Raw genomic sequence first — 26329 nt, 5'->3', positions numbered from 1 at the left:
ACAGCAGGAGGATTACCTAGATGCAGACAGGTTCAGTGGTGAGCTGTGTAGCAGGCCGGAGCAGGTAGCAAGCAGGTAGCAGGCAGGTAGCAGGTAGCAGGCCGGAGCAGGTAGCAGGCAGATAACAGGTAGCAGGCCGGAGAGAGAAATGCTGGAGGTCAGGCATTTACGCAAGACAATCTGGCACTGAAGCAGAGACAGGAGCAGGCTTATATGCAGCCAGGGCTGTCACAGGTGTGGAGAGTTGGCCTGATGAGGGGGCGTGGCTAACAGGTAGAGTGGAGCAGAGACAGAGGAGTGGAAAAATACCAGCAGACAGGAGATGAGCAGACTGTGACACTTTGTAAGATCCAGATATGTCCCCCCTTTCCTCCACACATGTGGAATGGTGCATCTATTTGCAGAACTTTCTCTATCACACATTACACATCCATACAAAGCCACCAGGGGTAATTTGGGGTTCAGTATCTTGCCCAAGGAAACTTCTGCACCCGGAATTGGGAAGACAGGGATCAAACCTTGTGAGCCACACCCTATGTATTGGTACATACTGAGCATTTACACTGTTAATACAAAATAATACACCGTAACTCCACAGTACTTATGCTTTTCAGTGGGGGCTGTTATCTAAAGTTTTACTTTCTAACAATTACAAGTGTTAAAGCTGTTCACTTGTTAAGGTGTGATGATATTGTTGATTATCAAATAGTTTGAGACTGCTGAAATGTGACAAGGATTTAAGAAGAAAAAGAAAATAAAACTACTATTTTTTTTGCCTTAAAAAAAGCTTACTTACTAAGCTTACTACCTTTTTGAATTTGAATTCAATAACATTACTATAGAGCAATGGTCTATAGTAGGGGTCTTCAACGTTTTTCAGGCTAAGGACCCTCAAACTGATGGAGAGATGAAGCAGGGACCCCCTAATATATATATTGTAAAAAATTGTGTTTTATATTAAACTGGGCCTAGTGCCATGTATAAACATAGCTACCCTGTAGTTGTGCATTCAATACTAAGCTATTCAAATAATACACAGGTTCATATATTCATGTTTTTATTTTTAACATTTGCAAGGCCGTGCCACTGCCATTTATACACATACATCTTGCATACAACACTGAGCTATTCAAATAATTAGATTTAATGTGTATTTAAAGACATTTAAATTTGTGGAAAAAAATAAAATAATAATAATTTGTTTAATTTGCCTAATCCAGGGGTTCTCAACCTTTGACCAGTGATGTACCCCCTTTGAAATATTTTTTCAGCCGAGTACCCCCTAACCAGCACAAAGCATTTTTGGTTGAAAAAAAGATGTAATACACAGTGCTGTGCCGTTAATGTCTGACTTATTAAACTTTGTAACTAGACACTTTCAAATAAAAACCACCATCAATGTGCATAACATTGCTCTTTGTAGTGGTTTCTCTAGAGGGAAATAAAAAGATATAAAAAATAACGAATTATCTCAACTATACATAAAGATTTGTGCACATAAAAATAATAACCAACTTAAAGTGCCCTCTTTCGGGATCATAACAAAGATATATTCTCAAACTGAACTCATGAACTTAATTAAACATAAACAATTCTTCAACAAATCATTAACTTAATTTTAAATAAAAGATATGCTCAAAGAAATAAAAGTAATATCTATCATCTTAAAATATCTTCTTTAAGGATCGAAAAGAATACTAAACAATTTACAAACTGTCGACACTGAAGATTACATTATTGCATTGAACTGAGTGAGTGCTTTTGCATTTACATTTTAGTGAGAAACTTGTGCTTGTGTTTCACTGAGGATCTTTGTCAGTCTTGGTGGCAGTGGGTAAATGCTGTGATCAAGCTCTTCTCCAGGCACAGTCTGTTTCGGTTTTTACCCTTTGCCTCACATAAATATGTGGAGGCAAAGCATAGTAGCTGCTCCAAAGCTTTCTGTCCCAGGTCAGGGTGCTCCTGCTTCACACACTCCCAAAACTGTGTCAGTGTGGATGTGGCAAACTTCATCTGGAGGCCACGATCAGATGACACTTCCATGAGTTTTTCCTGATAAGTGACAGGTAGCTTGCTTCAGTGTGACAAACAGCTGTGTGTCAGTTGTCTGTTGATCACACGCGCTGTGTGTCCGCTACTGGCAGAAAAGCACTCCAGCTTTGCTGTTGACTGAATCCATTCTTATTTATTGTTAAATATTTCTAGCAACAGAAGATGCATGACTTCGTACTGTATAGTATTTATTTGAGTACACAGGACTACTTTTATACGAGGAAATAGTTCAATTAATGGCTATATGCAAGGCAAAGTCTATATGTAAAAGCATTGTGCTGCAGTAGCAGCTCCTCTGCAGAAAATATTGTTGAAGTGAGAAGCTAAATATTGTGCATTGAACGGATGTTGTAATTATTAATTGATATTAACATGAATATTGTGCATTGAATAGATAAAGTTACATAACTGCCTTACTTTGTGTATATTTATGCCTATACATTGAGCCTTCAACAGAAACAATAAATATGACCCTGATAAGTTTTTAAGTTTTTTTTAGAAGATATCGGCGATGCAGATCTCTGCTTACGAGTTGAAAAGTGATCTTGGGCTCAAAAAGATTGGTGACCACTGCTCTAGAGAAATTATTTATCCTGAATATGTGTCTGGGCACTGTTGCATTTTATTATACATGGTCTGCTTGTTGCTCAAAAATATTGGTTTAGCCCGAGCTGTGTCTTTTGCCCGGCCCACACTGCATGCAGCGGATATTCTGCAGGGCTAATATTTGAGGTTCAACTACTGTATTTCCTTAAATAAAAATGATGCCTCTATGCTTAAAGAGATAGTTCACCAAAAAAGGAAAATTCACTCATTATCTACTTACCACTAAAACGATGGAGGGGTGTTGTTAAAGTAGGCATTCATAATCGGCTTGGAACAAGATAATTTACACGATGTTTTAAGCCTAAAAGTCCCCTGGAAGTGGCTAAGCACACAGACATAGCAACCAGTTGGTGCGTTCGGGCCCTTCAATGCACCTTGTCGGAAGATATCAGCAGACGTTTAGACTAACAACATGGTGTAAATGTGAGATCCCTTCGAAATTTTTTAACAAGGTGAATTGTTACAATATAATCTTTACTATTATTTAATGTGCTTTGCCAAAAATGAGGAAGACAGTGATTAAAGAGAAGTGACATAGGACTCTGTAAACTGGGGCCAGTGGAACTGCTTCCAGATCCAGATGGAGAAAACTAAAGAATTGTTGGAGGTTTCTTGGAATGCAGGGACGCTCCTGAATACCTCTTTGTTGGCATCAGCCCTTTTTCAGCCCTTTTTCTTTGGAGTGGACTGCTTGGGCAGCCGAATCTTAACCGCTGACAGGAAGAGACTGGATAGACTCATTAGGAGGTTTAGCTCGGCCCAGGAATGCCCCCATGACCCAGTGGAGGTGGTAGGACGGAAAAGAATGATAAGCGATCATCTCCTCCACACTGATTCACCCAGTGTCTGAGGAGAGGTATCACTGGGCGTTCCTTCCTGCTGCCCTGAGCCTAACCAGTTCTGCTCCCAGTAACCACAAACACCTTATCTATCTCACTCAGGTATTCAACTGAATAAATTCAACCCTAACCCATGTGTGCAATACTATTTTACTTGTTTATTTATTTTTGTTAACACTGTACATGTTTCTTTAATTATCTCTATGTTTATTTATCTACTCTATGTCTTTTTTACGTATTATAACTTTTACTGAGTTTGTATTTCACCAACCCCTTTTTCCTGCTTTTCCATAGTGGGACTAATATATTTATTCTGGCCTCATGGTTGAACTGAAGACCCATTTTATCTTATCTCACAACTGTTGTAGGGGCCTAAAGCTGATGTCTGTTGGGCCTTGGGGCTGATGTTGCCTTATGTATGGAAAGAGAGAAAACTCCCTGTTAATGTTGAACACATTTCTTTGGACTGCCTGTAGGCCAATCATGGAGGCCCCTTGTCTGTTAGCACTTACCTCACTGTATGGAGCAGCTTTTCATCAGATGTTTTAACCTACTGTAAAAGTGTAGCTGGAGATTGAATGTTCGGACCACATTAGCAAAAGTGATAATCAGGGGCGGCTCCTGGCATAGGCGGTAGCCTTGGGCAAAATCTGGCGCCAATATGAAATCTCACCTAAGGCTCCAACATTGCCAGGGCCGGCCCTTGTGATAATGATATCATCAATAAACTGCGGTTTCCATATGAGCGGGTGTGTGTGCATGTGCGCGTTTGTGTGGTTTACCTGTAAATCATGCCTGTAGAATAAGACATGCTGTCCCTGAGTGACACATGGTTCATCCTGAGGAAATCTTCCAGGTTTTTGAGCTGAGCAGCTGCACGAACTTCTTTTAGCCGCTGGAACTCAGCTAAGTGGTGACTGCGCTGCTGCCTTTCCTCCTGCTCGAGGGCTTGCTCTGACAAGAAACAGCTCAGGCCACTGTGCACGCTATCACTCATGGATGATAGAGACAGTATCTTGCCTCCAGACACGCCACTCCCACTGCTGATGCTACTGCTTCGACAAATCCCACTGCTGTCTCGACTCCCAGGAGGCACCCCTCCACTGCCCCCAGGCTTTGGCATCTACAAGGTTATAACAAAACAAAATCTAGTGTCACAACCCAACAGTAATGTGACAGAGCAATTGACTATATTGTAAACACGCTGCTCTCTGTCCAACCATCCAGACAGTACTTACACTTTTCTCAACCCATCAAACTTCCATTTGCATCATGGCTTGTAACATAACCAGAGCTGTCTGATGCTTTCTGCTCTGTCTGTGCAATCTGAATTATTGAATTACAAACACTAAGTAATTTATAGGTGACTGATGTATGTGTGTGCGGAGGATAAGATGAATGTGCACACATTCACATGATTATGACTTAATACTCACATAATTCGGGGGTTGATTGATTCAATTCAATAAAATGTATCTGTTTAGCGCCACATCCCAATATGCATTATCTCAACGCACTTTACATAGATAGTCAAGACCTTATAATCCTTTTATAGAGAAACCCAACAGTTCCCACAATGAGCAAGCACTTTGGCGACTGAGTAGAGATAAAACTCCCTTGCTTGATAAATTCATGTTTAAAGGTAGAATGGACTATGTCAGAAATCTGGACTTTACTGAGTCACACATATGCAAATTTGAGTGGTGAAACTGCGCCCCCCATTCACTTCCAATCTGTGAGAGCGAGAAGGCAAATACAATCTTTGCTTCTTGTGTGGCTTATTCGCTTCACATTCATCTATGTGACTGGGTCCTTAGTGTATATACAACAAATGTGAACCGATATTTTTATGTCAACCCAGGTGTGGTGGGGACTCAACTCATCTTGAGTTCCAGTGAAGCCTCTTTCATACCGCGAAAAAAACCACTAACACCACCCAACTTCAATCGACAGTAATGGAAACATGACTCATTTGAGGACGCACTATTTAAGTTTTCTTATGGAGCAAAACAAATTAAAAATTTTCAGATTAAAAGTAAATCTATAAAAAATAGAACACTTGACATTACATCACATGCAGCAGATAGCTAGCGCTGCTCATTGTAGGAACTGTTTGGTTTATATGTTAGGTGCCTGGAGGTAATGTATATCATGATTTGGCGCTATACAAATAAAATTGAATTGACTTTAACTGGAATTGGCCACAGGGCAATAGATTCTTAATGAACATGCTTTTGCCATGTCTTAGTTTGATACACATAAAGAGAATGTGTAAACCCATTTAGATTATCTCAAATATCCACAGGATAGGCTTTTCGTGTAGCCAGATAATTTTATTCCACTCTCTATGTTGTGCTTAATTGAATTTACTTGATCGTGGTGTCTGAATTAAAAAATCAGCAAGTCAAAGTTTTTTCAAATTTTTATTAAGATATTTGTTGAGATTTTATAGCTGTAATTAATGATCTAAGAGCTTTAAATAACATTAGCTGTATCATATAATGATATTTCTTGCACCTGGCTTGCACCATCACTTTTCCAACTAATTTCTAATTACACACCTTTCTACTTAGATGGTAAAATCAGCTTCTGCTCCCCTCCTATACATTCGATATAGATATTGTTTTTATTTAAATTAGGCCAACAATTAATCAACAAACTACTACCAAGGACCAAGGAAATGACTAAAACAGCACTCAGGCCTGGACAGCGCCCACGCAGCTACAATTCTTAACCAAAGCACATCCAAAAGCTCAATGAAAACAAGTGCATGTATTCCATATGCATAACAAGACAATTGTATAATAGTAATACTGTTTCAGGATCACAAAATCTGAAATTACATCAAGAATATCCAAAGTGCAGCCACAATGACATTTGTGCTCACACCCTTCTAACATACTGGTAACTGGTCATAGTCACAAGTACATTTATTTTCCAATCAACTTACACCACTGACTATATACAATGCCTTGGTTACAATGTTACAGAATGAGTGTCACAACCTCGGATAAAAAACATAAATATCCACAGTGCAACCAAAAGAAGAAGCGCATTACACACACACACGTCATGTGGTACAATCGAGGAATTAGCTTGAAGCCTGGGATCAGGTTGGGACAAAGTCACTTTATGGTTATTAACTTTTAAGTACTCTTCATTATCTATATATATTTAGCTACACCTGCCTAGTATGTCGTAATATAATTGAGGTCTATATGGTCTGAGCTAATCACTACGACTACATGGTTTCGTCTAGTCTCATATTACAATCTGAAAACACCAGTGAGTGAAAACCGAAGTGATTAACCTTAACTTGCACATCAGACCAGGATTACTTTGTATTCTAACCACCACCTCAGCTGCACTGGGCTGTATAGTACTCTCGTCCTCCTCTCTGACTGCTAGCTGCAAAAAAAATGTTTTATCTATCTATTTGTATCATTTAGATGCTAATTCAAGGGATTTATCTTGTCTGCCCCTATCCCTACACCTCCTTATATAATGAATCAGCCACAGTGATGGATAATTCAATCATCATTTCAGTGTTGCCAAGATGTTTAACATATCATCATTTTCACATAAGTGGAAAGATATCATTGATTATTATGATAGAACCCCTCATTGATTATTATGATAGAACCCCTCATTGTTATTAAAACCAATCACTCAATAAGTAAAATAAATAAACTTGTGATTTCCCCCACTTGCCCAGGGATATACTGTACGCCAGTATATGTGGTAGCAAAGAGGGTTTGACCCTTTTCTTGGGTGTGGGTACAGTGTCAAGTGTCCCTCTGAATCAAAGCCACCAAAAATGTCAGTTCCCTAGAGAGAGTCATCAATAGTATTACATCAGTAAAGAGAACACACTCTAATGGGCAATATAGCTGCCCATTAGAGTGTGAATGTGAACGATGGGGTTACAGCTGGGTTCAATTCAATTTAATTACATTTTATTTGTCTAGCGCCAAATCATAATATACATTATCTCAAGGTAATTAACATAGAGCTGTTTTATAAAACAGATCTGCAAACCAGAGGTTGCTCTGCAATTATCAGTTGAAAAACAGTTGTGTTACATTTAGTCTGTCTTTACATAGACTCTCAACACCCTGAGCTCTGACTGATACCCAGTGTTACTGTTGCTATGAAGATAAGGATAAGGTGCTTGATAAAGTGAGAGAACTACAGCCTTAATATTTGGTGGGCTGGTTTCACAGATGAAGCCAGTGATACCTATGCGTTAGGATTCAATAAGTACAAGTCAAGAACATTAAATGTTACTAACTATAGCTGTATACTAACATTTATGATGTATTGACACATCCACATCAAGAGTACAATGTCTGCTCACGTCGTCTAACCTAATTAAATACCTACACCAGAAAATCCCAAGGCAGTCAATAATTTAAGAGCCTCTTTCTGCATCCTGATTATGATAGAACGCAAAGACCAAACACAAGAACAGTGGTGTCTCAATAAAGAAAAAAACAACAAGAAAAAGATATTAGCCAATCAGATTTAAAATCATCTTAGCCTCTATAGAACTCCAGCTATGGGAAGCATATCCATGAAACATCAACCTTTCTGTCCCACTATCAATGAATCAATCAGTAGCTACTTACCCTGTTGCTTGTTGTGCGGCCGATGTAGGGGTTCTGGACTACACTGCTCATGATAGAACTTGGTAATGGCTGGATAAAGCCGTAACAGTATTTTGCTCAGTTTAGTGCCAAGCAGAGCTGGTTCTGGATTGCTTTAAAAGTATTTGGTTGCTGAGATAATAAGGCTTTCCACTCCCTCCTACTTGGTCACACGGGTCACAAGAGCCCTATCAGCAGCCCCTTCTGCACTGCAGAGGACAAAAAATAACTTGCAAGTAAATTATTTATCTTGGTACTAAAACTAGCATCTGCACTAAGAGCTTGTGATAGTAACAGCAGAAGGCTGCGAGAACCCGGTTATGTTGCTTGCTGAAGCAGATATGTGTCTTTTCCAGACCTTTTTTGTAACCGATTACTTCTACGGGGCAAAGTAGTTGTATCATATAGGTGCAGATTTTGGTATGCATGCCCCCATAATGTCAAGGCATGGCTAAACCTACCAATACATTGAATAATGAAATGTGTGGTGTAGGAGCAGGGCTGGACTGGGAGAACAAAACGGCCCGGGCATTTTTTGGCTCAGACCGGCCCACATAATTAGCCGAGCACATCTGCCATTAAATTGACGTAACTTATGTCTTCTAAATGTCTTAAAGTAGCTCATATTAAAAGTACTTAAGTATCAAAAGTATCTGGTGTTGAAATGTACTTAAGTATCAAAAGTACAAGAACTAAAATTAAAAATGCAAAGTGCTTTTTATAGTAGGTCTATACAGACACAAAACAACCCAAAATGTTTCTCCTCAAGATTTATCTCAACTGACTGAAAAATTACAACAACAATATGCATATAATGTATAATTTTACCAATTTTGAACCCTAGATGCTGAGGTTCAAATAGTAATGGACCAGTGCATCTGAACTTCTAATTAACTATAAACAAGTGCCTCTTGTGTCTGCCCAAGAACATTAATAAACCACAGTATAACCACTATACTATAGGCACACAAAATAAGACACTATCTCTATTCTAGAGGAAGTAAAAGTCGTAACAAGATTTCTGAAGGTGAACCTGCGGAGAGAGAGAGAGAGAGAGGGGGGGGGGGTGCGCCGTGGGTAGAGGCGTGCGACGCCAACCTCCGCTGCTCAAGTAACGAGCCAGTTTTGAGAATGTATTGAAAATTGAAAATGCGCGCTCACATGTCTGCCTCCACTCGCTCATCATTGTCGAGTCCTCCTCGCTCGTCTCCCGGCGCACCTGCTGCTGCTGGGCTGGTGAACCCGGCACCACATAGGTCCGTCAGTTTGGCACATTTAGCAGCTTCCACCTCCAGAGACTTCAGCTTTTTTTCCCGATGCGTTTTTTACTCTTATTATCCATTTTAAGTTTCTGTCTCAGCAGCAGCCCGTCCCGCGACTCCCCCCGCCAATGCCATGAGGTCCCGCCCCACCCTGGTTTGTGTTGTGATTGACAGCACTGTCAGGGCTCTCTGAGCCTGTCAGCCCATGATTGATTGACAATGACAAACAATAGACCAATAATATGTGTCGATGCTGGCAACACACTGCTAGCCCTCTGTAGCCAATTGGCCGGCCCAATTGGAGGGAATTTAGAGAGGAAGAAGAGAAAAAAACAAACCAACAACATAGCGGACCAGACCGGCCCACATTGGGTCAACGGCCCACCGGGATTATGCCCGGTATGCCAGATGGCCAGTCCACCCCTGTGTAGGAGTGAGGTGGGAGCCCACAGTTGAGTGGAGATTAGCTTGGAACTCTGTATTTGTTTGAGGGTTTTCTACCTAGCAGCATTACACAAAAAAACTACAGGACAGATTATCTCGAATCATAATACAAGCTTTTTTGGGGGGAGGGGGGGGGGGGGACATTTCTCTCCTATTGCTCAGGAAGTAAAACATGGATCTAGATAAAAGAATCTGGCATATTTAGGGGATTTATATCTATGAGTGCATTCATATTGACATTAAGTTGGGCCTTGGCGGAAGTATTCACTCGAAGACGAGGGAGATGGTGGTGGACTTCAGGAGGAACAAGCCCCTGCCCTCTCCTGTCTGCATCGGTGGGACGGATGTGGAGGTGGTACCTGCATACAAGTACCTGAGTGTCACACTGTCACACTGGACAATAAACTGGACTGGTCCACCAACACACAGGCTGTCTACAAGAAGGGCCTGAGCCGGCTTTACTTCCTGAGGAGGCTCAGGTCCTTCAATGTCTGCAACAAGATGCTGCAGATGTTCTACCAGTATGTTGTGGCGAGCACCATCTTCTTTGCTGTGGTGTCCTGGGGTGCGGGTGTGGTATATTTCAGCTAATAACTCTTTTGAACATGGTTATAAAACATGATGACATCTTAAAAGCTTAAGCGTCTTAAACTCTCTTTGAACACTATTCCAGGTGTTATTCGTTAGCTCTCTCCCCCTTAGAATACTTCTTGACCTGTACAATGAAGGACCCTGTTGTATGACGTCATGTTATCTCTAGTCTTGGGGTTCCACCTCCCACCTATAAAACTTCTTACCCTGCAGGGAGAACTTCAGATTTCACCATTTTGGCCTGTGTGATTTCTCCAAGTTCCGGAGCTTGTCTTGACCTGTACTGCTGTTGTGTAATAAACATCATTATACTTGTAAGTACTGGGTCCGCGGTCCTTTCCCTTCATCATCAACTTCTACAACAACACGGCGACCTCTCGGCCGACAAGAATACACCTCACGGGCATCAAGGCAAAGGACGCCAACAGACTGAGAAAACTCATAAGGAAGGCAGAGTCTGTGGTTGGCCCTAAGCTTGTCACCCTGGAGGAGGTGTTGGAGGACAGGATGCTGGCAAAACTGCTGGCAATCATGGACAATCCCTCTCACCCCCCCCCACAAAACACTGGACGAGATAAGGAGCAGCTTCAGCCACAGACTCATTCAACCCCGCTGCTCTAAGGAACGATACAGGAAATCGTTCCTCCCAACCGCAATAAGACTGTACAACTCATCTACCTCTGTCAGAGCCACCATCACAGAACTGCACTAAACCTGTCTCCTTGCACTGTGTACCCTGTACAACACTCTGCTCCATATACACTTACTTCACATCATATGTGATATGTGTTCATATAAAGCATATTGATATTATATATCATTTTATACAATAATATTGTCTTTTGCACACTCTGTCTACATATTCTTAGACTCATAGTATATTATATTACCTATTGTATAGTCAAATACTTATATTCATACCTCTACTACATATCATATATTATATCATACTCTCTGTATATTCTTTGTAAACATAAGTCTATATACACATATTTATACATGTGTACATGTTATAATTACTATTATTATATCACTATTACTATTATTATTATATATACTGTTGCTGCCATTATTACTATATACTGCTTTTATATTGGTATAATTACCATCATATATAAATGTATATTATGTTATATTATATACTATATATACTGTACTATTCTTATATACTGTCTAACAATAACATTACCATCATATCATAAGTACTATTAACATCATCTTGCCACTGCACTTTATCTGCCTATTTTATTTTATTTTATCTTGTGCTTCTGATTTTTATTCTTTCTACCTCAATATTTTTTATTTTATTCTATTGTATTGTATTTTATTGTATTCAAATATACCGGCTGCTATGACAACTTAATTTCCCTTAGGGGATGAATAAAGTACTCTATCTATCTATCTATCTACTGAGTGCTTCTCAATTTTTAATTGTGGTAATGGTTGTAAGCCCCTAGACAATTTCTTCTTCTTCCAGCAGCAGTGAGTCGGCTCGCTTTGGAAATCCACGTGTTTTTGCACAAAGAATACAATGAACAAAAAACGTGACTGAGAACTTTCTTTTAGCTGAAAATTTAAACTATGGTGTAAAGTGACCATGTGAAAATACAGAGACCAACTGTCAGAAGGAGATGGAATTCATCAAATCCTCTTTGGAGAGAAATAAACAGTTAATAATCACAATAGAAATATAAAGAAGGGCACACATGAAATAAAAAACAAACAAAGAGAATGATAGATATACTCTGAAATCTCGCTAGGGCTCCAACATTTCCAGGGCCGGCTTTGCTACAGCCCATCTACTCTGCATTGGCCAATCGGCTTGTATTACTGGCAATCATTCATTAGATTGGAACAAAGCATAAGCATTAAATATAATAATCCAAATTGCCAGGTGTACATTTTCCTTTGATTCTAAAATAAAGTTGGATTAAATAGTGAATAAACACAATGAATACTTTAGCTGACATTAAACTTGCAGCTTGTGCACACAGTCACACAGGTTCAACACAAAATAGGCTGTCTTCAACACACTGTTGCCTTCAATACAATCCATTTACACATGATTCTGAGCTCCTGAAGTTGACTATGATGATATATTATATACACACTATTTACATTGATATGCACTGAATTTTTGCTGTATCTTTTGCTGATGCTTTTCTTTTATATAATATTTGCATTTTGTAAATGAAATAATCTTTGTAATGGAAATTCTTACCATTATACCACACAATATATTATCTCTACTTATGCTTACTTTTTCTTGTGTTACTGCCAAGATGACATTAGGGCCACAAATCGAGGTCTTGTTGTGGGAGACGACTCCCACAACAAGACCTCGAAGAGGCCTTCAGCCTGTGTCTGGGTCTTATCTCCTGGGATTTTACTATTCACTCAGTTCACACACATAGCTCTCTCTCATACATAGCTTTTTTCTTCTCCTCTCTCGTTTTCAACACACACACTCTTTCATTCACAAAGCGCTATCGCAAGGAGCAAAAAAGTGAGTATCGATCGGAGCAGCCTCGAACCTTGGGGTCTCCGGTCTTTCTGGTCAAAAACTTCTCTTCGAGATCACGTCGGGGTCAACACTCGTGAGGAATGCTGCATGATGGATGCACTGGCACTGATAGAGGAGTGCGGGAATGGAAGGATGAGGAGGAAACAAGTGTGCAGTGATTACTAAGAGTTTTTGTACCATGATGATGACTAATCACCTCATATAGATTCTATAGATCTTGGATCTTGGTGCTGAATTCAGTCCATTATTACACAGATAGACCCGACAGAACTGAATCATCCCAGTAGAAACTAAGTTCTGGTTTATTAGCCGAGAGGCAGTGTTCACTTTTATGAGAACGATGAACAGAACGCCAACTCATCAGCCAATGAGAGCCTGCCATCCCACATAACCCCACAGCCATTGGTCTAGAACTGTCATGTGCCCCGGCCCGACCGGTTCACTGACCCTCAGGAAATCTCAATACTTATTGACATGGTGTAGTTAGCTGAACATAAGTCATAACAAACACATAGCAGCCAAACAGAACATAAACCTAACTACCAGTCCGTTCAAATATTATCTGAGGTCTAGCTAAAACGTTACGGAATGTTTTCCTTCTCCTGAGGAGAGACGCTATCTAAATCGAATGCTTGAACCATGTCGTTGCCCAGTGCCCGGTAAATGTCCGCGATGTAGCCTGCCTAACCTAAACCAACTTACTCGACTTCGCACTACGTTACCCATTATTCGTCACACACACACGTAGACCAAACAAGCAACGTATTCCAAGTGTTTTCTTCTCTGGCCAGTGTCTTGGCTCCGAGCCGTAGTGGGGAGCTCAGCTCACTGGTTATCTTGGCTCGCTGTCTGGCCGGTCACCAGCCGTCCGGACCACTCCGTGAATTATGAGGAGACGTTTCTTTACTCGGAATGCGGCCACTTTATTTCTGGGATATACAGCAGGAGCAACACTCTCATCATCTCTAGGTGGTCTGTCACTTCTCGTTATGCACACACTTGTAGCGTCTTTTCCCACAATACCCAGGTGCACTACGTCACACACTACAGACTTTCCTTAAAGGAGCAGGCCATACCTGCAACACGAGACAACAGCTCTCTGTCTCATATAAAAATGGCAAGTGAAAGCAGAGACGCAGACTCAGCGCCCACATCCGATGCACCTTATTATTATCTGAGGGATCTTTACACACTGTCTGATAAAGATTCCGACAGTAAAGGCAAGGGGTAGTGATGGATACAGTTTTCTTTAAAAAACAAGTTAAGTCTTTCATTCTAACTTTCCACCTTAAAACTATGAAATGAACTGAACTATGAACTCGTTCAGAATTTAAATGGTGAACATGAACTATTCATGTTTACTTGTATGAATTGAACTTTGAAATAGTTCATGAAAGGTGTGAACTTGCACAACACTGCCAAAAGGTATGGACCTTCTCAGAGAGAGTCATCACACTAGTAAATCAAATGGTTTGAGATCACCACATTCTTGCATAACCATGTTTTTATCCAATGTGTTCTGTTGTTTGTATTGAACTTTCTCATGATAATGCCATATATCTCACACTGCACTCCACACCCTATGTTTCATTTCGCTGTAGTAAGGGGGTGCTTCATAAGAATCCGCAAAAATGTGTTAACCTCAAGAGCTGCACAGTCCATTCATTAACTCTGGCAGTTCTCTTTAGGTGACCGCATTTATTTACATTTAAATAACATATTGAATAGAGTTTGTATTAAAAATTAGGCCCCATTTAGCTGAAAAGATAAGATCAGGTAGTGGAGTCTCTTATGCAGCATTTGATCAAAACATTTTTAATTCTACACAAATAAAGCTAATAGAAGACACAGGTAGACAATTTGAATAGTGGCACATTATTCTTTTAATTCCATCCTTTTTCTAACAGCTTTAGTTACTAAATTTGATAAAAACTGCATGTAGTGTGTCATTGATGACTCCACTGGTTACAGTAATACTTAAGATGTAAAGGATCCTATAATGAATGACAAATTGAAAAATTACACCCTTGCTTTTCGAATGACAACCACCACATAAGACAAGTACACTGCTAAAGAAAATTAAGGGAACACGTAATCATGACAGAAAGTCAGAGTTGGGAGCAGGAAGCAGAGCTGCAGTGCTACACATTTCTCTGTGCTCCCTCTGGATCAGTCACACAACCACAAAACCCATAAGGATTGTGTCTGACCACGGTCCACTTAAATTATGTAAATCAAACAATAACAGAGGGTGAATTCTACACAATAAAAATAATACAAATGAACACAACCTCTGCAACAACTCAAGAAACAAAGACCTTTAAATATGGACTTTTAATAATAAGATCACTGTCATCGAAGGCTACTTTAGTTAAGGAGCTAGTCTCAGATCGCAACATAGATTTATTGTCCCTCACTGAGACCTGGTTGCATCCCGATGAATATGTCAGCCTAAATGAATCTACTTCCCCCAGTCAGGTTAATTCCCAGAGAATTTGGCAGAGGAGGTGGAGTTGCTGCTATTTTTAACTTCAGTCTATCAAATAATCCTAAACCTAAACTCAGCTACAACTCATTTGAATTAATCAAATGTTCTTTCATTAATGTTGCATAAGTGAATTTTGCCAACCTCTACACTGTCAAGAACTTCATAAACCTTCACTGTTCATTATATAATCTGTAATAGTAAATATTGAGATTTCTAAGTGAACTAGATCTAAATGAGACTGATCTTAATCAACAAATTGGCTATCTTTTCCCTTCTTTGAAGGGTGGTGCCCCGAGAGAACTTTAACAAACTAAAGTTATGATTTCATATTAATAATTCAAATATTAATGTTTTATATTTTATTTTGATAACCAAGTTTATTGAATGCATAAAGGCACAGCATCTTATGGTATCACTCCTATTCATAATTGCACAACATATCTTTGACCCCATTCCTAAAAAATAACTTAAAGAAATCCGGCCCCTAATATATAGTACGTTACTGAAAACAATAAATCTCTAATTATCATCAGGATCTGTACCACAGTCCTTTAAAATGGCCGTAATCAAACCCCTTCTCAAAAAACCTACACTGGACCCGAAGCTTTTAGCCAACTAAAGACCAATATCAATCTCCCCTTCCCGTCTAAAATCCTGGAAAAAGTTGTAGCCAATCAGCTGTGCGAGTTTCTCCAGGAAAGTAATGTATATGAAGACTTTCAGTCTGGGTTTAGAGCTAATCACAGCACGGAGACAGCCTTGGCAAAAGTCACTAATGACCTTCCAACAGCTTCACATCAGGGATTTGTGGCGGTCCTTGTTCTGTTAGATCGTAGTGCAGCATTCAACACTATTTAACATCACATTTTATTTCAGATACAAAAACAGTTAATTAGCATTAAAGGAACCACCCTAAACTGGTTTAAATCCTATTTTTCAGCTCGATTCTAATTTGGGCAAAATAATGACAAGTCATTTGTGCGCACCAAAGACTTGATTATTGTAATTCCTATTGTCAGGCTCCAGCAGTAAAATGTTAAAGACTCTGCAGCTTGTCCAAAATGCTGCAGCATGTGTCCTGACAAGAACCAGGAAAACAGTTTCCGGTTAAATCTAGAATAGAATTTAAAATTCTCCTCCTCACCTTCAAGGCCCTTAATATTATAGCATCATTATACATTAAAGAGCTGATAGTACCACATCAACCCACTAGAGCACTGCGCTCCCAGAAGTCAGGATAACTTGTTGTCCCTAAAGTCTCTAAAAGTATAGTAGGAGCCAGAACTTTTAGCTATCAAGCTCCTCTCCTGTGGAATCATCTCCCACTTTCAGTTCGGGAGGCAGACACCATCTGTACGTTTAAGATTAAAACCTTCCTTTATGATAAAGCTTATAGTCAGAGCTGGTCCAGGCTTGTCTTAGACCTGCTCTTAGTTATGCTGCTGTAGGTCTAGAATGTCTGGGGACACATGACACGGAGCTTCTCTTCCCAGCTTCTCCTTCCCCTTCTCCATCGTTATCAGATCAAATAAATTAATATCTCATTAATACATGTTACTGACTTGTCTTATCATCCGCAGATCCAAAGGCTGCAGCTGCGGCCACATGGTGGATTATGATGGTGGATCGCGTATCAGAGATCAAGATCGTAATGGTCGATCCTGTATCGTGTTGGCATCTGATAATGGTGGTGGACATCTGCATTCCAAAGTGTCCTTGGGCAAGATGCTGAACCCCGAATTGCCCCTCTTAGAACAACAAAGTGCTGTTAATAGATGCGCTGTATGAATGTGTGTGTGAATGGGTGAATGTAAAACTATACTGTAAAGAGTTCGATCATCAGCCTAGAAAAGCGCTATATAAATACAAAACCATTTACCATTTACCACATTACTACCTTTGTTGGGAGGAATCTGTGTGGATCAAGGATGAAACCATAAATCTTTGGTGTGGATCTTGATCAGGCGGCAGATCAGGATTCATTTTCTTTTTCTTTAAGATGAGCCCAACAGTTCCCTTGAATCCAAATCAGTCAAGACACACCAACTTATTCAGAAACATATCTATGAATTAAGTTTTGAGGTAATCCATCCAGTTGCTTTTATTTGAGTAAGAGCTCTGTATCATTTATTTAAAAAATCACAAAAATGTTGAAAAATACCTTATCTTATAATATAAAAGAACATTTCCTGATCCATAATTTATATCTAACCCTATTTTTTGTTCTAATCTGTCCAGTAGGTTTTGCGTTATCATGCTAACAAACATATAATCGCAGGAGAAATCATAATAATAACTAGAGCTACGTTGTAGCACTGGTGGGCCCGAGCACCCCCACGTTGAAGCCTGTTGCAGTCGGTCGAGAGAGCGATCGATGACCAAGCGCACGTCTCCGCGTTGCATGCGTGTTGCGCACTGCGGCAAGGATAAACACTTCACTACCTGCGTCCGTCATGCGATGTCGATCCTTGCCTGCTGATTGCTCATTACGGTCTAAGCTATCAAATAGCATATCACACTGTGAAAATTTTATGTAAATCGAATGATATTTGTAAAACAAAGCTAATATGCGTACAGACTAATATGTCTGTTCAAGTAGGCGCTCTGATGTAGTGTGAGCAATTTTGTGTCAATTGTTAGCACAACTTCATTTTCACACTGATCAGTAGATGGCGCTATGACCCTGAACTAATATTTATATATGGATGTGTTCAGCTCAGAATTGTGATCATATGTCTGTAGTTCGGAGCTGGTTGGATTATGCGGAGTGGATTTACAAAGTACTTCCTGTTTCATGGCGAATCAGTAGGTGGCGCTATGACACTGAGGAAATATTGACACACAGAGCTGTTCAGGCTTGGACTCTAATCAGGAGACAGAAGATTTGTCGTGATAGGACAATGCACAGTGGAGTTATGACAACATCGTGTCCTTTGGCGAAGGATGAGCCTTGGCCGCACATCAATGTTTACATGGTTTGAGGACATGTCACAATTCTGACCATGGTCCAATGACTTGACTGAGCTGTTTTGAGCTGTATATTGTAAAGCAGCCAGGAGCATCAAAGTATAAAACATGTCACTTCCTGTTGCCACCAGGGGTGGCTGTGATTTCAAGTCATAATTTCTACATAGATGTCATCAGGCCGGGACTCTTGTCTAACATGTCTAGTTCGGAGTTGATTGGACCATGTATATCCGAGATACAGAACCTCGTGTTTTGATGGCATTTAATCAAATTTTGAAGCCACGGTCACACGGTGTGGCGAAAAATCGGTCTCTAAATCAGTTTTTATCTCCATCTTGTTGTGATGACACTCATCTCAATCTGAAGTTGATCTGATGAAAGCCCTGGGACAAGTACTTCAAAGTAAAAATGTGGAATATGCCAAAATGGCCACTAAAGCCAAAATGGCGGGCTTCCTGTTTAGTCTAGCATATCTATCCAAGAGACTTATTTGTTTATTATGAAAAGACACATGCCCCAATCGATTTTTGTACATGTCGGCCAATCGTAGTGCCGGGGCTGCCCTTTAGGGGGCGCTAGTCAGTTTTTTTACCACGTCCATTCCTTAAAACCATATGAATATCTTCGGGGGGGGGGGAATGTTAACACACAAATGTAATTTGAGTGAGATGGAACCGTGAACACGGAAGTTACAGCAATTCCGTGCTTCACGGCGAGTTGATGAACTTTGATGCAACGCCATTAATATGTCACAGTAATCTTATGCCTACATTATCAATGTCTTGAGACCCATTTGATACAGTTTGACATGGTTGAGGTCAATGGATGAGGAGGAGGACATGACATTTCCTGATACCACCATGGGGCGCTGTGATTTCAAGTCATGATTTCTGTGTAGAGGTCATCAGGCCGGGACTCTTGTCTTCCATGTCTAGTTTGGACTCGATTGGACTGAATATGTCAGAGATGCAGAACCTCGTGTTTTGATGGCGTTAAATCAAACTTTGACGCCATGGCACGGTCACACCGTGTGACCAAAATCTTGTTGTGATGACACTCATCACAATTTGAAGTTGATCTGATGAAAGCCCTAGGACAAGTGCTTCAAAGTAAAAATATGGAATATGGCCAAAAAGGCCACTAAATAGAAAATGGCGGTCTTCCTGTTGCGTTTTTCATAATGCCCCTTGAGACTCTTTTTTATGACTTGTAACGTTACACCTGGGTTCCGATCGGTTATGTGGAAACCTAAGGGCTGCGTTCCAGGTGGCGCTGTGGAGGCATTTTGCCACGCCCATTTCCAAATACTCCAGAATACATATATTTTCACCACTTTCTAATTTACTGCAAAGTTTAGAAACTTTTTGAGCATGTTGTAGCCCTCAAAAAGCATTAGGCTTAGAATAAGAATAATCCTTACAGTTTCAATAGGGCCTCCCACCATTCAGTGCTCGGGCCCTAATAATAACAAATTATTTGTCATACATTAAACTTTACATTAAACAGTCATCAAACTATGCTGTTACTCTTCCAGGGATAGAAGACATTGAATTGCACATTTCGGGGGGATCTCCTGCAGCATTTCAGAAATTGTTTTTGTTCTGGATCGCTGAATGTATCTTTCTGAGGTTCTGTCGAACTCTAACAAACTCCATCAACTGGGTTTCTTCTTGTACCTTTTCCTCGTGCTCCTTGTCCCTCTGAGTAAAGAAAAAGAGATGTATTGTTAGTTCATATTCATTTAGAAATGGCAAAACATATGGACAGGTGATATACTATACAAATGCAAAACAAGCTAATTTACCATGACTGCTTGTCTGTATTTCCTTAGGTTTCCATTATTACCTTACATATCATTTAGCTAAGGCTTTTATCCAAAGTGACTTACAATAAGTGCATTCAACGAAGAGGGTACCTCCACAGAGGAGGTTATGTTTTTAGCCATGTCTGTTGCTTTATTCTTTGGCAGGATTGCAAAAAAACTACAAACCTTAAGATAAACTTTAAGACATAATACATAACATAATTAAGGCACTTAGATTTTTGTCCATCGCTTAGTTTTTTTAATTTCTTTTTTGATTACTAAATGTAACTGTAACACAGATCTCCTTGATATCCATACGACATGGAGATATGAACATGTCATATTTTTCCTTGTTCCTACATTGAGTATTAAAGTTATATCAAATATCCTTCAAAAAGGGTGGATTTGGGAACGCTTGCGAGCAAGAAATGGAGTAAATTTCAGTGCTCCTGCAGAAGCGACAATATTTTCATTAAAAAAACAGCTACTATTACATAAATATCAGCCACAAAGCTCACTGAGGACAACACAAAGAGGATAAAAAGCCGACTTATGCAAGCTTTGTCGTTTTGAATGGCGGAAAAGCTTCAAAAATACAAATATAAACCCGGCTCTAGCTCATTGTGTCCTACACGAACCACGAGACAGAGACCACCAGGTGATCCGGACCAACCTTCCCCCACCTGAAGTGCAAGCCCAGGTATGGCCACTGAAAGAATTAAAGCGGATATCTTATCTTCCCTTTTCTTTCTTTTTTCTTTTTTCTTCAACTTGCGATACCTGGATCTGTCTTCTGTTCCAGTGGGCAGTCATTCCCTCATTTGTCTGCATATAATTGGATCTTGGCTCCTTGGCACTCAAATTTGCAACATTTTGTTCTACTCCAGTTTTATGTTGACACTGACCAGGCTGTACTGCAGGCAGGGGTCATTCTGAAAGAAGTGGTATGCACCTTTTATTTGGTTGGTCCTTAAGCCTGAGTGTGTGGTTGTTGACTGGACTAGAATGCAGCTGCTTCGGTAAAATACGGCATGCTGTCCTAACCCACCCCCAACCAATCATCAGTTAGACAGGACTCTGACCTCTTGCTGTGATTTAGTGTCTGTTACGGGTTCTGGGTCTCAACTCATCTGACGCTGTGGTTCTATGACTGTGCTGTGTGAGCTGGCATGTGTTTTGTTGATTAGTGTTTTATTCCTATTGTTTTTGACTGTTTGTTTAGGGATAGTCAAGTTGGCTTAGGTTAAGTTTATTTGTTGATTTGAAGACACCCTTCAGTCTTAGTCCCTTTGTTTCTCCTTGCCTGGAATTGTTTGTTGAATTTTTTTGTTTCCTTCACATGACCTCAACAATATAACGTCTGTGATTTCCTGTTTAAATCGGGCAATTGTATTACTTCCTGCATCCCTAGACCTCTCCAGGGTTGTAACTGTGTCTCAGTATTTGATCAGAGCCAGGAGGTGATCCGGCTTATACAGGATTTATTTGGCTGTGGCGATTCTCTTTTCAGCTCCCCCTGATGCTGGCAACTTGCCTCCAACAACAGTGTTCTGTTCAGTTGTCTTTGCTACCAGCAACACTTACCATGAGTCTTATTTTGGTCTTTCCTTCTTTGACTTTCTTCTATGTGTTGAAACAAAACTGGAAACAAGCATTACAAACTGAGAACTATGTTACAACTGAGTGTGACATCAGATAATCCTTAGCTCTTACTCTAATAGAAACCTGGCTTTTGGACAACACACCAAGAGTTTTAGGAAAATATTTTACAGTGTGGGTAGATCTTGGATCTTTCCCGGGTGGGAAAAGAGAGTGGCCACCGTGTGGCGATACTGTAGAGTGTGGCATCTAGCCTGAGCTCTATTTTCACTGGAGCACAAATCAATGACCAATTGTCTCAAAAAACATAAAGTCTATCTGTTCTTTGTGCAAGCCCATTTTGGCTGTTTCAAGCAGAATAGTGACAAATGTGTGTATGTTTATTTGTGTGCACAGCAGGTAAAAGTTACCATTCATTACTCAAGCAGTAAAACAAAAGTAGAGGTTCCGAAATGTGCTTAAGTATAAAAGATACAGTCTTCCGACTATCTGTGCAAATCAAACTGAGAATCATGTCACATTAAAGTTTGAATACTATTGAACTTAAACCCCTCTGACTTAAGATTTTTGACCATTAAATACTTTCCAGGAGGATAAAATGTGTACATTGTATCGATGACATTTTCTTCTTTTAAATCTCTTGTGTGTTTCATCTTGATCTGTCTTTTAAGCGAAGTGTTATATTCGGTGTGCTTGATATGCACCAATAGATGTTTAAGAGGTAATAGTCTTTTCAGTGTTAATTTCCATTTAAGTTGAAATCTGCCCTAATGTGGGAAAGGCAGCACTCGATGATGCAAAAAAAATAAAAATGTTATAACAAATTTAAATCCCCCTCAAATACATTAAAACCAAAGTAATAGCCTGTTTTGCAAATGTAAAGAGTAGAAAGTAAAGATATTTGTGCTAAAATATACTGTAATTGTTGTGGGGCAGGCAGTGTGGGTTGCCTCGGATAACCGGTTGAAAAACAAATATTATAATATAATATTCAAGTCATTAAAAAAAATATTTGCATGATCTTTTTTGGGGTAAGGTTAGTCTCCCTGAGCTTCTTACTTTAGCATTGTGGATTATCAACAGTCATGGTACATTTTTGGTTTGGCAGACCCCGGAGCAGACGCAGGCACGTGGATGGTTGATTATCAGATATACACAGCCAGAGCAGGGGGCAGGCAGGCGTAGGTGGTATATTTTAAATAAAATATATAATAAAATATATAATAAGATATATAATATAATATCTTCGCAGTTATTGTAGTGTACAAGAATGAAAATACCAAACTACTTTCTGCCATCGCTGAAAACCTACTATAAACGATAGATATATTACCTCAAGTTGCCTCTGCTGACGTCTTAGCAGCACATCCTCCAGAGGAGTCCTGCTCTGTCCCTCCTCTTCCTGTTCACTCTGCACCCTCTTCCTCCTCTCCAACACCTGTTGAAGTTCTGGTCTCCGGCTCAGTGCAAGACCCCTTAGCCCATAAAAAAAGAGACAGTCGAAATTTTGAATATGGATGAATGGGCTTGATTTCTTACCATTTAAATCTAAATTACTTAGTAATGGTACAGAATAGGGTGCATGCCTCCTCATATTATCCTTGTATGACACAGTAATACAGAGTGAAAAGCTATATTCCACTTTTACTCTGACCTTGTCAGTCTAGCTCTTTATGATGTTTTTTAACCTATCTGGTCTTTTTAAATATTAAAAAAACTTTTAAATGTCCCTATACTGATGGATTTTATAGTCCGATGCAAGATGTAACAGCAAGGACAGAGAATAATTTCTGCCCCATTGACTGCGTATTAGGGCTCGCTGCAGTTCCATGACCCCAGATTTACATGGGGAACTTGTGTGGTGCTGTGGCCTCTTGGTTTGCTATAAGAAGACCAACAAACATAGGAAACACCCATCTGTTGTTCGCGATTAGCCAACCAACAAGCAAACAAAAAATATCAATCGATTTGTTCACAGCAGCAGTGAATCTTATGTTAAAGATCACCACTGCTGTTGTTATGAGTATATTATCTACTGGAAAAATTGGCACACTGTTGTAAATTATAATTTTTTGATTTATAATTGTTTTTACATCTGTTACATGCAACATCTCTTGCACTTCTGTCCGTCCTGGCCGCAGGATCGGAAACATCCAGCTTTCTTTGAGGTTTCTGCATTTTTCCCCCTTTTAAAAAAAAAGATTCTGTAGATTTCCTCTCTGTTGTTTGGGATGATGCACCTTGTGAAGCCCTCTTAGCAAACTGTGATTTGTGAATATATGGGCTATACAAATAATGATATAAATAGCAATAATATATAAGTAGTTTAATGTTTCTGGTACAGTGTTTGCTAGCAGGACAAACCAGATCTGTCCAACTATTAACATATCACCTTACACTGCTTCAGGTTCCCATGGACTAAAGGACTGCCGCAGCATGGAGAGAGGGTGTATGATTGCAAGTTTGTAAGAGAATGAACGAGACATTCATGTATTCTTAATGAGAGCTGCTTTAGAAAAGAATGACAGGGGAGTGAGGAGGTAAACATTGAACCAAATTATTTCAGGAAAGTTTATTTATTGTAAAGGCCCTTTGTTTATGTTACAATTCTTGCTTGTAGTTAAATCATGTAAAAGTACCCTCATTTATATTTCAGAGAGGATGCTGCCATATTGTTAGTCCTGTATGGGACCTACCTTTTGTGGGCAAGTAGCAGTTCCTTGTGAAGCTCATTGTGAGTCCTGAAAGTCTTGGTGGTGTTTGAATGACCTGAGCAGGTTTCAGTTTGAACATCATTATCTGATAAAGAAAATCAACATGTTAAAAACATTAACACAGCACTGAATCTTCATAGGAATGGTTTTCAATAGTATTTAATCAGATAATCTGAATCCAGTTTTAAATCTGCTAATCAAATCCAAATAGCTCCTTGTGACATTGAGGGAGTTACACGTTCCGGAAAACTTGATCATTTGACAAAAAATGATTAGAGTACTGAGTACCCCAGTGTGCAGGATGAGATGGATGATAGATCTATAGAAATAGTTTTCTATTCCCCTCTTTGGTGAGTACCCTACCACAAATATTATATTTTATAGTTTTTTCATTGACTTTGAACAGTGAAGCCGCTCCACCGTGAGGAAAATTGTCTTAGACTTTTGCATTGAATTATCTGAGTTATCAGACTTTTTTATGAATTTACCGAGCATTTCTAAAGGCACACCAGTACAACTGCTTATTAATGCAACGGTGTAATATAAAGAATTTTTCATAGAAATGCTAAGAGCCTCAGTTGATGTTCACATCAAACATCAGGATCGATAAAAAATGTGATTAGAGAGGTCAGAGAGCGATCAGACCGATTGGAGCTGACAGAGATACTAGGGTAACTCAGATAACCACCTGTGTTGAGCAGAGAAACATCTCAGTTTAGAGTTCGATGGTCTACAACAGTAGAGACCATGACAGATTCCACTCATGTCAGATATCTGAGGCTACAGTGATACAGACTGGACTGGTGAGATGAAAAACATAGCCCAGTCAGATAAATGTGGATTTCTACTAAGGCTGCAGATGGTAGAGTCACAATCTGGAGTTAGCAGCAGAAACCTTAGCCAAACTACCTTGTGTCAACAGTCCAGGCTGCTGGTGGTTTGATTGTGTGAGGAATGTTTCTCGACACACTTTGAGATTTAAATTCCAATAAGTCCTTTTTTAATTCCACAGTCTGAGTATTGTTACTGACCATGTTTATCTTTTCATGGCTTCAGTTTTCTAATGGCTTCTTCCAGCAGGATAATGCTCCATGTCACAAAGTTATGTCAAACTATGTTCATAAACATGACAGTGAGCTCAGGGAAGTCCGCTGACCTTCTAAGTCTCCGGTATTGAATCAAGTTAAACCTTTGTGGTGAGGTAGAATAGGAGATTGGCAGCATTAATGTGTAGCTGAGATGATGTGATGGCGTCAGGCCAACTTTATGGAAAAGTTTCCAACATCTTAAGGATTTGATGACATGTAGAACTGAGGCTGTTTTTAGAGCAAAGGGGGGAACTACCCAGGGTTACTGTGGGGTTCCTACTAAAGTGCTCAGTGAGTGTATGTGAGTCTGTTCTTTCTTTTCTAATGCCTGTAGTGTCACAGGCAGGAGTGACATATACTCATTCATCAAAGAATGTGAATCAATGAAAGATTAAATAAGGGGTTTGTTGGCCACAGAGCTACATACATCTGTGTGTTTTATAAAGTGGGAGCCAATATGGTGCTGAATGCTATGTAATGAGTGATTTGCAATATCTTATCCAGTTTCTTCTGTTCTTTATGATGAGCTAGCTAGACGAGACATTTTAGGTCTTAACCATAATTTTGAAAGGTAGAGAGGGAAATACATGATATTCAACTCAGAAGATATTTTCATTACCAATACACATCAGAGATGGGTGTCTTCTACATGTTGAACTGACCTTTTCTGTGATTGTCTGTTGTCTGTTGAGTGTTGTTTATCAT

The 26329-nt window shown here is 39.7% G+C and overlaps 2 protein-coding genes across 2 annotated transcripts in view; both read right to left on the bottom strand.

The window, feature by feature from the left end:
- The window catches only part of LOC133005380 (voltage-gated potassium channel subunit beta-2-like), a 33629-nt gene extending 25445 nt beyond the window's left edge, over nucleotides 1–8184 (bottom strand). Inside the window, exons 1-2 of the mRNA XM_061075042.1 lie at nucleotides 8126–8184; nucleotides 4280–4620 (exon numbers count right to left, since the gene is read on the bottom strand). Coding sequence (XP_060931025.1) covers nucleotides 4280–4620; nucleotides 8126–8176 — 392 coding nt within the window. The 5' untranslated portion in view covers nucleotides 8177–8184. The remainder of the gene's footprint in view (nucleotides 1–4279; nucleotides 4621–8125) is intronic.
- An 11818-nt stretch (nucleotides 8185–20002) lies between these two features.
- On the bottom strand, nucleotides 20003–26329 carry si:ch211-218o21.4 (actin-associated protein FAM107A). Its single transcript, XM_061074691.1, has 4 exons — nucleotides 26287–26329; nucleotides 24520–24621; nucleotides 23156–23304; nucleotides 20003–20119 (listed from the first exon to the last, which is right to left on the bottom strand). Exons 1-4 carry the CDS (start codon nucleotides 26327–26329, stop codon nucleotides 20003–20005), a joined length of 411 nt encoding a protein of 136 aa, XP_060930674.1.

The sequence above is a fragment of the Limanda limanda genome, chromosome 7 (assembly GCF_963576545.1).
Source record: "Limanda limanda chromosome 7, fLimLim1.1, whole genome shotgun sequence".
Lineage (NCBI taxonomy): Eukaryota > Metazoa > Chordata > Actinopteri > Pleuronectiformes > Pleuronectidae > Limanda > Limanda limanda.
This window is presented reverse-complemented; position numbering and strand designations above follow the sequence as displayed.

Excerpts from the sequence above, each read along its gene's own strand:
- si:ch211-218o21.4 (XM_061074691.1), bottom strand. The coding sequence starts at position 26,329 with ATGATAAACAACACTCAACAGACAACAGACAATCACAGAAAAG. Across the intron at positions 23,305-24,519 it reads ACTGCTACTTGCCCACAAAA|GGCTAAGGGGTCTTGCACTG; the intron begins GGTAGGTCCCAT and ends TCTTTTTTTATG. Across the intron at positions 20,120-23,155 it reads GTCAGCAGAGGCAACTTGAG|AGGGACAAGGAGCACGAGGA; the intron begins GTAATATATCTA and ends TTCTTTACTCAG.